Below are 14,114 nucleotides of genomic sequence, written 5' to 3' on the forward strand. Positions count from 1 at the left end.
TTTTCTTCACAGATTCCAGCAATTTCACTTTTTTATATATGACAATAGATTTTATAATAATAATTCTTAAAATCTGCTTCCAATAGCTCAGTTCAGAAAACCCCTACAGGGACAATGACTTGCACGTTTCAGAGTTCACGTCTCCCCGACGAGATGAAGAGAAACTATCAGAACGCTAAACTGATGCAGCCCAGGACATGAAGTTCTCCTTGTCCCGACCCCCTTGCCACACGCTCCCCTTTGCAGTTTGTGCTGGCCCTAGAGCTCGCGCAGCTGTGGAGCGAGCTGGTTTGAGGGCCAATCCAGCTGAAAACTAGATCTGGAGCTCCACGTCCTGCACTACTCCAATGAGCCCAATCTTATGAGTGTTTCTGTGCCCAAGGGAGAAGGCAAGAATGTGCAACGTGCAGCGTTTGTGCCTTTCTGTGTGGTATGGGGTGKGGGAGAGCAGAGGAAGAGACTCTTTGGGCTTAAAAGAAGCTTAAGCTCTTATTCCAGATGATCTAAAACAGAGCTTGCAGCTCCTCTCCCTTTGCAGTCTTAATACTTCCAGTTTTAAATTTAGTCATCTCAGATACTGCACGGCACAAAGTCACGGCAGAAAGTAAGTTCCAAAGAAAAATGTAAAGTTCGTTATCAATGTTGCCAAGAGGTAGCCCAGTTTCAATCCTATGGTCTCGTCGTGTGGTTTCAATCAGCAATTTCTTTTCCTGCTCAGAACACGATCTGCACTCAGCAATGTTGGAAAATGAACTTGTTGCTAATTTGCACCTCTCTGCAACCCAATGCAGTCAGCTAGCAGCGYTTCAGCACAAACTAAATTACCCTTCAGTTTGAGCTGTAGCTGAATCCCCTTAGTTCACACAGACAGTTACATAAAATTGAATTAGGGGAAGCAGTGCTGTATCCAAATGGGATAATRTTAAGGATGCCTTAATACTGAGTGTTAAGCAGTGCCTTAAATTCCAAACAAGAACAGGCTACGCCAGCTCTCAGGAATGGCAGCTGCTGAAAGACACTGAACACAAACCAAGGATGCAGCTGACAATGTAACTAGAGTGACTTRATTACATTAATAGGTACATTAATAAGTTGATCTGCATAAGCTGGAATACTACTGCTTTTCTTTCTGACCTTCTGTTTTTTGTATATTATGTGTAAACTGTACAGGCAATCATGTGTATGCACACATATATCCACAGACTCTCATATGTATTATGGCATTAATTTCCAGCACACTCTAATGATTTATTAAAAAGGTCAAAAAGTATTAAAGCAACACTTGTTTTCTTCTCTTACTGCTCCTGGTCTGCCTAAAGCATTAAAATATAACTGATAAAAGTGACAATCGTGTAGGTAAAAAAAGTGAAATTTGTTCTTGTGTATCTCGGTGCGTTATGAAAATGCATTCCCAGGCAAGTACTGGCCTAGACTCAGGGCACTGGTGCATGACAGGTCAACTGAAAAGAGGAGACTATTCCAGGGGCAACAGTACCAATTATAGATCTCATTTGACATTTCTCAACTTTTGTTATCAATTGCAAGTCAATGTGTTAAAACCAGCACAAGTACAAGTAGAGATAGTTGCCTAGACAGAGTACAGCAGGAAATCAGCTCCAAGAGAGACGCACCTCTTCCTGATAGCTCGTCCTGTAGGTCATCTCCAAATCCTGATCTAAGAAGTTGAGGCTCAGTTTGTTGATAGGCGGTTTAAAGAAGTAGTCTTTCATGAGGCTAGAGAGAAAAGAACATCAGGATCAATTTATTCCACTGTAATTCTTTCAGAYTTCACTGTTCTGTGGTTTCCACCTCCAGCGACTCCGAGGTTTGGCTGCCTTGGCTTCGAAGTTCCCGCTGGGGAAGTTAGAGCATTCTTTGCTCTAACTTTCTCTGGTACTGATGCTCTCCATCTATATTGCTAGATCRGTCAGAGAAAATCTTTTACAGAAACCTGCTGGAGCAAATGTTTATATTTTCAAGAAGACACTAACAAATCCCTTGAGGAATATAACAACCAAAATCACAAATGACTACAGGTAACCTTTACTGGCCTATACTACAGTTAACTGCTGCTAYAGAGATATGAATTTATGGGACGTGGGACCATAGATATTATACTAGATAGAACATCTTACAGTATAAACTTTATAAGCTTTTTTTGGTGTGGTTGAAGTGACTTTCTTCCTCCACTGAAGCTCACGCTGATATTGTGCTTATCTAAGGGTGCAGGAAGAAGATCCCAGATTGACAGTGCAACAATAAAGAGAAGGAATCAAAACTACCAAATTAAAAGGGAGGCACTTCTGATGCCAAACTACCACCCTGTGCCAGCTCCATCTCAACAGTCATCCGTCCCAAAGAGGAAGGTCCCAGTTTAGTTGACTAAACACAGTCAAGTTCTGAACCTGTTTCCCATGAGGCGCTAAAGCTTCTGCTGCACAAATGAGATCTGTTTTCCATGAATCAAGTAAGGCTGGAAAGTGGGAGATGATASAGACACAGACAGACAGACAAGGAGTTCAACAGGAACAGGAACAGGAAGCTGACCCAAGTAGGTGCCTAAGAAAAAGGGTTATAAAGAAAGTAACTTCTAGGAAAGGTTCATATTCCCAAGACTCTACTTGGTACTTCTAAAGAGAGCTTTTGTAACTACAGTCATAATTAGCACATGAGTACTTGGTTCTTAGACTTCAAAAGATTTATCATCTTAGTGATAAATAAGCATTCTTGGAAAMAAAAATCTAAGAAGAGAATTCCGTGAGGACATCCTCAAAGAGATAATTTTAAATATTTTGTACTCTTACCACCTTTTGTGCTACTCTTTTTAAATATATAACATGCAGATTACAGTGAACAAAGCATGATATTCTTACAGTGGCTGTAGAAAAGCCAGCTCAAAAGCTCAAATGGTACAGTGTTTGCTAAATCTATACAATCAGATTCTAAAAAAAAAAAAAAAAAAGCAAAACTATAACATCTATGAAAAGGATTCTTGTATAATGAAATAGAACATAACAACAGAAATGTGCCCCACTAACACTGTTTTTTTTTWTTATTATTATTTTTARAAGAAAGCTGGCACTATGTTAGCATCGCCTCCTGGGCGAGCAGAGAGCCCAAAGGCATCCTGGAGAGCTCGCAGCTGCACACGCAGACCCCACAAAGAGGGTGGGAGAGGAAAAGTCTCCCATTTTCTACCAGCCAGCTCCAAGACCCCAGCTCACCACTGATCCGTTTGCACTAGCACAAAACTAAAGCAGCCATTTGCCAATATTACTATTTAAAAGGGGCTTCACGTAAGAGGAAAAAGTTATAGACGTTTGGATTCCACCTCCCAAAACAGGAAAAACTCATATTCTGTATTGGAACATAGTTACCAGACTTAAGACAAACARTAAATATGTTTTATAGTGGGGGATGGAGAATGTTTTGAAAATGACTTATTACATGCAACTTACCAGTAAAAAATGGTAAAAAGGATTCATGTAAAATGGTGGGCTTAATCCTTTTTGCATAGACCTAATTAATCAGAAGATTATTTTTGGAAAGTTATGTTTACATGAACTGAACTCAGCAGAGAAGTTTCCCTAGCAACATGAAATGGCCCACTTAATATGGAAATGGTGGATTTTCAATTGAGGAAAAAATCTCTGGGCTTTGACTGATGTCAAACCAGAGTCCTACTTTTTCTGAATCAGAAAGAATTACTGGCGTTGTAAGGGAAGCAGGCTAGTGGCAGGAATTGGCATACATATTTATGGTAACTTAACATTTGAGTATCCTAGTTATATTAAAAAAAGAAAAAAAATGTTCTTTCAGATTTCCGCAAATATTTTAACTTGTATATATGTATGTATATATGAGACATACATATATAAAATTAAAACAAAATGTTTTAATGTCATTACAAAATGTAATGACAGAAGTTTGGAAAGGCAGAAAGTTAGCAAAAGTTAAATGGGTAGGAATGATGAAAAAGAACAAACTAAGTAGTATGTAACAAAAACACAATGTCCCCTCTCTTTCACTTCTCCCTGCTTTGGTCATGTTTTCAATTAAGAAGATTCTGTCCCTGTTCCAAACAGCCTGGAGTACATATGATCACACACTTCCAAGGATATTTAAATAAAATGCACCTAATCCGAATGGAAGTACTTCTGTTATTGAATCAAAAAAAGGATTAGCCATCAAAAATAACAAAATTGAAGTTATCTGCTTAGTTGATCCAGTTAAATCGTTGCCATAACAAGGGAGCTGTGGTTGCGTGCTTACAAAAAATTACATGCTCCTAAACTTTAGAGAATATAATTTCCTTTGCCCAAAAGAAAAGTTTTGTTTGTTTGAAATGGAGAGGGGCAAATTTTACAAAATTCTGTAGGCAGCTAGTAGGTCCAGGAGAATTCAATCCTAGTAATTCTGCTTCCAAGCCAAATACAATTTCTAGGTATTAATAAATCACATGTCATCATGTGGTGGTTCTGGTATACAAAAATGTGAATCTTTGTGGCTCAAATTCTATGTTATATTGTTAACTGCAGATACATGTATATACACATATGTGTCAGTGTATATATATATATTTATATATGTATATGAAGAATAATTGTTCACCATGGGGAAAAAATGATGAAAAAAATGGCTTTACAAATTCCTGAACAGAATGTTTTTGATGTCACRTTCCTACTGCAGTTTCCAAACTGAATACAGACCAAGTTTGGAAAACATACAACATGTTTTAACATCTCAACAATAACAGACAAAAAGCAAATCAAGATACACAACCAGTTTTATCAGTTTCTCTCCTCTGTAGGATTTTTATGTTATGCAACCTGTTTTTTTCTTACCTGTCTTCTTTAATCACATCCACAAAGTGAGCATCTGTCTTTTCTCTGATGTTTTTAAACCTCAAAGGAAGGAGAGCCGACTGATCCAGACTCACTCCCACCCATCTTCCTTTCTCTTGCAACATTTCGTAAAGGGAGGTCTGACTATTGCTCAGTTTTTCTTCCTGTGGAGGACTCAAAAGCCCATTTTGAGTCTTTGGATTATGTCCACCTGGAGCCTGCTTGACAAAAGCAAAATATACATAGGAAATATTGAATGGCTGACAAAGGACAAAGAAAACTGAACAGATTTCATGGAATAAACATTACAATTAGTTCTCTCATCAGACCATATATTATCATACTGAAATTCTAACTGGCCATGTCACAAATGCAACTCTCTACTGTTTTGAAATCATTCATACCTTCTGCTATAATACACAGGCTTATTTAGCTGTTGTCTGATGACATTTATGTCCCAAGTTTCAAGACACTAGAATACAAAATAAATTTTCCACACAAGAAATGAAGATCAGCCCAAACTTGATTACTTTCAAGTCAGGATTCTTTTCAAAACCTTTTTAAATACTTTGTTACGCTGTGCTCTGTCAYGAGTCAACTTACTCTGCTGGCCTAACTGGTCCTTCTCCTGACTTTTTAGAGTCCTGTTGCTCTCCCAAACTTCCCTCTTTACATGCTCTATTAAAACAGCCCCTTTATAYGTCTCATTATCCTATTAAAAATTATCATGCACCTGAAAACTCACRCTGTCTTCTCCGACTAAAAAAATACCTTTTCCTTCTGGTTTTCTTCTACCATTTTTAAATCGTGACACCAGCTTGRAACACAGCTTAAGTGACAGTATTACCAATTCTGCCTTGATTGATTTGAGAACAAAAATCAGTTTTGACGACAAATTCTTCTGTTTTCATAGAACCTGAAGCTTCTTTCACATTTTGGTTGATCAACACTATTATGCATTCAAGCAAGTCCAAGAAATTAAGACAACATTATCAGCCTTAAAGTGAGCTGCAGGTAGTCAGGATCATATTCTATTTTTCAAAGTTAAACATATATCAAACCCTGCATATTTGACTGTTCACCTCCTCCAAGTCATATAATTAGTCATTTATCCTCCTCCTGAAACCCACTCACGACAGAAGTTTCTTCATTTCTGCCTCGACAGCAGCCAGCACAGCAGTGACTAGCTCCTCCACAAGACTATTATTGGATGCTACATTAGTGATTGTAAGTTGACACCATAAATATCATCGCCACCCAAATCATGCACTGAAATATGTTATTCAGATTGCAGGAACAGCCTGAAGTTAAGGAATAGCTGCTCTCTGGCTGCCCAGGCAAAAGTAATTCAAACTCCTTGTTCACCTATCTTGTAAAACAAACGTGGCACACAATTACAGTCTGGTGAAATTAAAGGAGAACAGGCAACTTCTTACCCATCATTGCCTATTATGTGACAAGAAGATGCTGGAAAAAAAAATCCCAACAGCATTCTTTTAACATAAGCATTCTTCATATCTCTTTTTTTTTTTTTTTCCAGCAAAAAAAGGCACCAAACATCTACTTTGGGTGTTCCAAAAATTTGTTTCATAAATAATACTATGTAAGACACATGGAGCAGCAGAAGGCTTTTACCCTGAGTGGAGAAGACTCAAAGTACATGGGCTTGATTCCCTCTAGCTGTCATGACCTCAGGCACTGAAGGAAGCCCCACTCTGTGTCTCGTGTCCTCGCAAAGTGCACTGGAGGGAACTACTGAAGCTGCAGGAGGAGGAGGAGGGGGTTGAGCTACACTTCCTCTTCTCTCCAGCACGGGAGAAATGCAGGATGGACCCTCGGGCTGTCCAAACCGAAGCGAGAACCTGCAGGGCCGCATGTTGGATGCAACGAGAAGGGATTCAACGTCTAGTCCCTGCCACCACTCACAACTGTTGCTTTGGCATCTTGCAGGTGTTCTAAATAGAGCAGCTGCCCAAGTGTTTTGGTCAAGTTTTGTGGTTACTTTGGGGTGTGGCCAGTATTTTATTAAAGAACATAAGCAACCAAAGAGAAAGATGGTTTAGCAAAGCCTAACTGGGCAAAAGCAGGCCAGGATTCTTGGCCTGGAGAGGTGCTTCCATGTGATGAAGGGCTGCTCTCCCGGCAAGCCAGAGGCACGAGAACTTTCACAAATAAAAGGCCACCAGAATCTTTTCTAAGGGAARAGATTCAGCAACTTAAGGACAGATTCTCTCATAACTGGGACAGATGACCTAGGTTATCCAACAAGAACATTTCTAAGGAGCACGTGACATACAGCAGTGCCAGAGGAACTTCTTTCTTTTTGAGGCAAGGAGTAACAGAGGAAAACAAAGAGAACTGCCAAACCAGTTGATATTATTGAAGGTTCTTCTGTTTTTCTTTTATTTTTCCCTATTTTACACTAGAGATTATATTTGCTTTGGGTGCACAACCTGAGGCCTAGGAAAATGAGGGCCACAGTTATTCTTCTATTTTATTTATTTATTGTTTTTGAATGAAGGAATCTTCCGTTTTTCATCACCCCTACAGCAGAYGACATTCTTGAAATGCACTAAATGACAGAACGCAAACTTATTTTTGTGTGTGTGAACAGCTTGAATATAGGATATGCACTCTCAAAAGCTGTTTGCTTTCCCTCCCTGATCTTGGAATTCATCTGAAGAAAGCAGTGACAATTTTCTGCTCTTTCAGAGAAGGTCAGCATGGACTTCACCTGCCCTTTTCTCTTTAGCTCTTCGGTAAAGGTTCAAATCCTTAAGAAAATTCTTCCCTTCAGGCAGCTCGAGGTTTTCCTGTGCTGTCTCCACTCTGTTAATCTTAACAGGGGAGGATTAGAATTTGAAACGGCTTGTGTGTCAGGAGAAAATCCCTGTTTAATAAATGTCATTAGCCSCAATGTTACTGTGGTTTCTGATGGCAACGGGCCGTACAGTTCTGAGCTCTCGAATTCAGTGCACCCTGTGACAATTTCCTCTCATAGAGGGACAGGAAAGCTCCAAAGGAAGACAGGACACAAGGAAGGACTGAAGAAGTGGTAGAACATACATTTAAGGAGATGAGAGAGGCAGACGGAGAACCTGGATATTACAAAGCCGACACGAAGTGCAGCATTGGGCGTGGGGAAAGAAAGAACCTAGGGAGGGGCGAGTCAAGCTTAGGACCCATCTTCCTACGAAACTGGAGATTTTAAAGAAGATTTGGAAATCAAATGGCACAGTAATTTCTGTGCATGTACTCTCATTTAAACAGGCATCTGAGATTCACTGGAGAGGCGCATAACAGATCCGATTTTTACTAGCAGCAAATAAACAGAGCAAATGAGGGATATCTGACTTGGCTTCCAGTAGCAAGCTTCTTCAACTGAAATTAATGACATTTTATTCAATACTGTACAGATCGCTTCTCGCCAAGATTAAATGATCTGATTATTAAAATACAAGAAGCTAATACAGCTGCAGGGGAAAGAAATGTGGCCTAATATAATACATACCACTTTGGTACAGTRCTGTGAGGCTGTCTCTACCTCTGAGCTTACAGCTTAAGCACAAGGGACAGCAGGTCAGACACAGGCAGAACGCAGACACACAAACACAGGTTCATGTAACAGCTTCTCAGACAAGTGTTTGGACAGCACTACATGCAAGCAGAGTTTTAAAGACAGATCTGAAGAAATGGGATGGCTAACTCCGAGTATATCTGTAAAAATCCTCCCTGATAGAGGGAGGCATTAATATTTTGCAGGGAGACATTAATATCTTTTGGATAGAGGCATTAATATTTTTGGAAAATACAACAGGCAGGTGATGAGAACTGGCATCCACTCTGCATGTCGGTGGCAGTCTAATTTTCAGGAAAGAATAAGATGCAAAATGCAGAGCAGAGAGGCTATGAAGGGCCATGAACAAGATGACAAATATGTAATGTCTGGTACTGCAGGGAAAGTAGGTGGCTTTCCTGAGAATATCTAAGCAACCAGCAAGGAAAATAATCTTTGCAGCAGGACGCTGTATATRTAAGACTGCATTTAGCAGGGAGAAAAAGATGTGAAGAGCTTAGATGGTGACAGTTTCAGTCGTGTGGATGAGCAGGAAAGGTTGTGTTTTAGAGCTACTACATAGAAGAATTGGCCAGCCATAGGCAAGACTTGCAGCTAGGTGACCCTAATCTAGTGGTGTAAGTCAAGGACAGAGTGGTASTGGTGTTTCTGCCTCTTTCCTTGGGCAGCCTCAGCAGAATTTAGAGTTCGAAATACAGGTCCCTCTTGGTTTCAAACCAAGCCAACAAAATTATCAGTCATTCTGAAAATTTGTGTTGCCTCAACTACAGTTCTGAATTAAAAAAAAAAAATCAAATCTAAATCAGCTCTGCAGCTTAAAAAGGTTAAATAAAGCAATGCAATGCAAAAATTAGGAAGATAACTAAAGGAATGAGGGGAATGTGGTGAAGCCTAAATTACCTTAGTACTGTTTTTGTGTTCATCCTGACAACCATTTTGGATAGCTCCTTCTTCTATGCTGATATCGCAATGGGGAGGAAGGGTGGTACTACATGAAGGACAAGGCTGCAATGAGACAAAAAACATTTAGCCAGGAACATTYGGGTGCCACCATCTTATGCACTTTGTAATTTGGTCCACTGGTACATTTACTGAAGGATCTGAATGACATTGTTAAGCAGCTGAGTGAAGACTTAGCACAAAATACAGCAAAATTCAAAAGAACACAAGACACCATGACACACCGTTAATGGCATAGAGAAATGGAAAGCAGTAATTCCAAAACTAACAAAGGGAAATATCTTTTTTAACACAGCTTTATAAAACAGTGGAGCTCAGGCTACGGAATGTTACAGAGGCCAAATATTGAGTAAATATCATCGGAAACACGGAAACAAAAACATCAGGAGTTGTAATAGTTGTGGGTAACATTTCGGAAGCAACCTTAAATGTCAGCTTTCAGTTTTTCCCTCTGAGTTAAGAGGCRATCTTTTTGAGGAGTATTAATTCCCTATTTGTACCTTGCAAAGYTCTTCTAACTTTTCTCTAGCACTGGCCATATAGAGACCAGATACTGCACTAGATGGACCCTAGCTCATCCCTATTAGCAAGTCTTATGCTCTTAAAGTGTATTAGTTATCAAGCTTGTCAAACCCGGGTAGAGGCACACCAGTCACCAAGAGGAGCAGCTAAGCTGGGCACCCTGGACTACATGACAGTTTAGTCCTCTCCCTAAACACCTTGATAAAGCTCCCCCCAAGCAGCTYGAGTCTTGCATGCACCTTCTGTCCCAAGCTCTGCATCCAACGTGTCTCTCCTAGTCCAAAAACATGACAATTTATTCCCTTAAATTCACTCCCTGTGTCAAACACTAGCGTATTAACTGTTTCTGAGGATTGACTTTTCACTCAAAGCATCTTCCCTTTGCTGGTGTCATATCTGCAATTCAAGAATGGAGCATCTTAAATGTTAAGTTTGTTACAGTCATGGTTATGGTTCAGTATTCCAATGACTGCTAATCTACCTAATCAGCCAATAGTGTTCTTAAATTCTTTCATGAAGATTCTGGGCCTTCTTAGCAAGCAGATCACCCACRTGTTGCTCCTCAGGGACATGGTCTGGGTTGGGGTACTAAAATTACGTGGAAACAGATGAAGACAGCATGTGATTGGATTCTATTAAAAAAAGTCTAGGACAATATCATGAATGTCTTGATCAATTTACATAAAACAGTGTTAAACAGCTTTAAAACTGGGCATGACAATGAACTAACAAACCTTATTCCCTTTAAAATAAGAATATTTTAACCTCACTATCATTTTGTACCTCCCACTTTTCTAGATTTTTCTCTAGAACAGGAGTCATCTCCTCCCACGCTGATACTGTTTTCAGCTTTGTATTTAAAACAGTTGGCCTGTAAGTGATGCTTCTTTTGCAAATTTTATCTCCAGACCCTACCAGCAAACTGAAGACTTAAAAAGGCAAAAAAGAAGCCAACTCCTTAAAACAAAACAAAGAAACAAAATGCAACAACAACAACAAACTCTAACATGGATGACATGTGTTCCTTGAAGGTCTGGCCCAGCCTTCCTGGTCTACAACCATTCCTGTGACAGACTACCCAGGCAGAGAAAACACTGGATCTAAACTTCATCCACACTTGACAACTTGCTGGTGAGTTTGCAGTATCTGTAACCTGCGAGGCTTTGTTAAGCAAGTACCATTTGCAACTGCAAACATGCTCCAACCGTGATCACAAGACACACAGAGAAGTGTTTCTAAATACCTCAGTATTCTTGTGAATTGCATCCTCATCCTTATCTCACACACTTTGGTCCTGCATTGTACAGATGCTTATCAGACAGTACAGAGAGCTAAGTCGTGGTCATTCAAGATTCACTTCAGCATCCAGATGCTTAGGACAAGTCAGGCAGCACTATCTGCAAAGTGTTGTCTGACTGCTTGGATAATCACTGCCAAGACCTGCAGTGCTCATGGTGATGAATAAAAACAGGTACCTATAAGCATAAATTTCGGACAATGGTTGACAGGGTACCCACGAAGGCTGACACTGAGCAGGCACTTGTTTTTCTGCAGAAGCTTCTCTTCTTGAATTGCCAATTTTAGCTTCTCCTTCATTTATCTGGAAAGGCATGTTTGCACTTTTGCACTGTGCAGATCAGCTTTCAGCATTTAAACAGTAATTAAGACGTCAAGACGGTCTCAGAGTAAAAAGCCAGAGGAAGTGGGCCAGGCAGGCAACCAAACAGTGCGTGCCAGCAGCCTGTCTCAAGGTTACATACTCCTTGTTTTGGAACAGGGACACAACTGTGTCACCTTTCTTCAAAGTCATCTGTGTTTTAGAAAACACTTCCTGAAGGGCCAGCTGAATCTCAACAGCATACTGCATTTTGGACTCGGGTTATTTTAACAAGAAGTACCCCAATTTAATATCTAATAAATGTATTACATAAATGTAAACCTTGAGAGCAGCCAGGACAGTATGATACTTCACTGCCCTCCAGTTAAAGCTTCACTTTGCTGTCTGACATTAACAGGGCATACTTACTTCCTCCCACAGCAGTAACTTGAGTTTTACTGCTTTGTTTAATCCCTCCTCTTTTCACTCTACTCCATGCACTGCAGCCAGGGTCAATACTGAGCTCGGGAGCTCAATATTGCTCCACTTGGTATTTTATTCTTTCTTCACTATTYGGAGCAGATTGGTTTGTTACTCACTATTGCCAGAGCATCCCTTGAAAGCAACAGTGCAAGGTTGGCAGCCCAATGGCACTCGGGCCTCCCTGCTTTCCTTCCCTAACCTGGGAATTAGGCCACACTAATGGTATAGGGCTGTGCCACTCAGATGCCACCAGGATACCCACACTCATGCCGAGGGAGCCACAGGCAGAGYGAGGTGTCTGTGCCAATGCAAGCTGCTTCTCAGCCACTTGCTCGGAATCAGCCTCACCAGCTCCTCGGCCACGCAGCGAGCAGCACAGGCTGACTCAGTGGTTCAGATTCGTTGCTCTGCAGCAGATTTTCCTATCACCTTCACTGAAAGAAAAGCAAGAGCTGGAGAGCTGGCACGTCAGGGATGCCAAATACACTCTTTTTATATATGGGAAAAGAACAGGAATAGCAAAGTACCACCGACAGCTTAGGACCAGTCAAGTTGTACACAGTGCATACTCAGGGGAAGGAGCAAATGTGGCTAAAGCTGCTTCCTGCAGTCAGACACTCTTGGCTGCACCGCAGCATCAGCCGGCTGGCTGGCCTCACTGGTGATCCAGTATTTTGTGTCCAAAACTAAAACCAGGCACAAGCCTCAGCCATCCCTCCTAACCCAGACAACACACCTACAAACAGCAAAGGCATTTGCCAATTAACTCTGTCTGTTAATTATAAAATTTGTGCTGAAGAGATCCTCTCAGGAGKAAATTGAGATCTAATGAGATCTAATGATGGTGGAGTTCAGAAGCGTCATCTGTTGTTTGGGAAGTCTATTCTGCCTTGGAAGATTGAGAGTAACAGCAAAACAACACAGTAACACACAGTTTCACAGATTTACTTGTCAAGAGCTCCAGTGAGAGGTGTGAACATAACAAAATGTTAGCACTTTTCTACGCTGAATCCATACGAGTCATCGCTCTTAGGCATAGATAAACGTTCTATAGCGAGCAAATGCAGCACTGCCACGGGCTGCAGGAGCATACYAGAGCCTACCCCAAAACCTGTTATCTTCCCTTTTTTTTTCTCCTTGTTAGGGGAGAGGGAGGCACAGAGATGAGGGGCAAGGTAGAGTTAGTATTGCTTGCTACATACTCCTACGGCAGGTTCATAGGCACATGACATACATGATAGGGAAAAGCGGAAGCAGAACATAGTGAATGCAGAAAATCACAGAAATTACATCTGCATGAGGCACCAGTTCTTTTTTTTCCCCTCCTTATAAATTGAGACCATTGATAAAGAAGGTTGGATATCTCAGTCTTGAAATATAAACATTACGGAAATTCTTTATCTGAAATCACCTTTAAAAAGTGCTTATATTATTTCAGAGATTCCTTGTCACGCATTTGRCTTTGCAATTTTTTTCCTCCCACAAACTTTTATRTATATTTATATATAAAGAAATCAATAAGTAAACCATAAGGTTCTCCTCTCTGCTCATCTCTCATTTCTCGGTACAGTTTGAGGTCCACGCTGCTCAACTCTGGAACAAGAACTGACCTTGGGTTTTTCTGCAYGTTTGAGAGTCTTCGTTAAATCACCGGTGTTCTCAGCTGACGACGCTCCCTGGATCTTAGTTGCATCCCCCGACTCCAAGCCAGGAAGCAGAGCCTGTGAGCAGCTGCAGGGAGGGTCCTTCACCTTCTGACCAGATATCAGGTAAGTCTTTAAACCTGCAGAAAAGAAATGAACAGTCAGAATAGCTAAATAACAAAAACAGCACTCCCTTTGACTTCTCATGGAGGAAATATGGTAACTATTTAAAAAGGCCGATTTTCACACTATTCGATTATCATGGCTCGGGAGCACAGCTCAAAAACCCCAGATGCTAGTTGGGAACAACCATCAGGAATATAAAGATACTGCGAATAAAATGGTAGGAATTGTATCTGCCCAACATGTGCTGTCCCAGATACAAGAGACTGTTCTAGCACACTGCATCAGCCACGAATGACATGTACTTCTCTTATTCCATTTTTACCCACATACTTTAGAGAAAAAAGCTAAACCCTAACACATTC

At 40.6% G+C, this 14,114-nt stretch overlaps 1 protein-coding gene across 1 annotated transcript in view; it reads right to left on the bottom strand.

The window, feature by feature from the left end:
• ADCY9 (adenylate cyclase 9) overlaps positions 1–14,114 on the bottom strand; it is a 76,275-nt gene that overhangs the window by 22,010 nt on the left and 40,151 nt on the right. Inside the window, exons 2-5 of the mRNA XM_026049010.1 lie at positions 13,594–13,766; positions 9,322–9,426; positions 4,845–5,062; positions 1,632–1,734 (exon numbers count right to left, since the gene is read on the bottom strand). Coding sequence (XP_025904795.1) covers positions 1,632–1,734; positions 4,845–5,062; positions 9,322–9,426; positions 13,594–13,766 — 599 coding nt within the window. The remainder of the gene's footprint in view (positions 1–1,631; positions 1,735–4,844; positions 5,063–9,321; positions 9,427–13,593; positions 13,767–14,114) is intronic.

The sequence above is a fragment of the Nothoprocta perdicaria genome, unplaced genomic scaffold (assembly GCF_003342845.1).
Source record: "Nothoprocta perdicaria isolate Ctin4 unplaced genomic scaffold, notPer1 scaffold_59, whole genome shotgun sequence".
Taxonomy (NCBI): domain Eukaryota; kingdom Metazoa; phylum Chordata; class Aves; order Tinamiformes; family Tinamidae; genus Nothoprocta; species Nothoprocta perdicaria.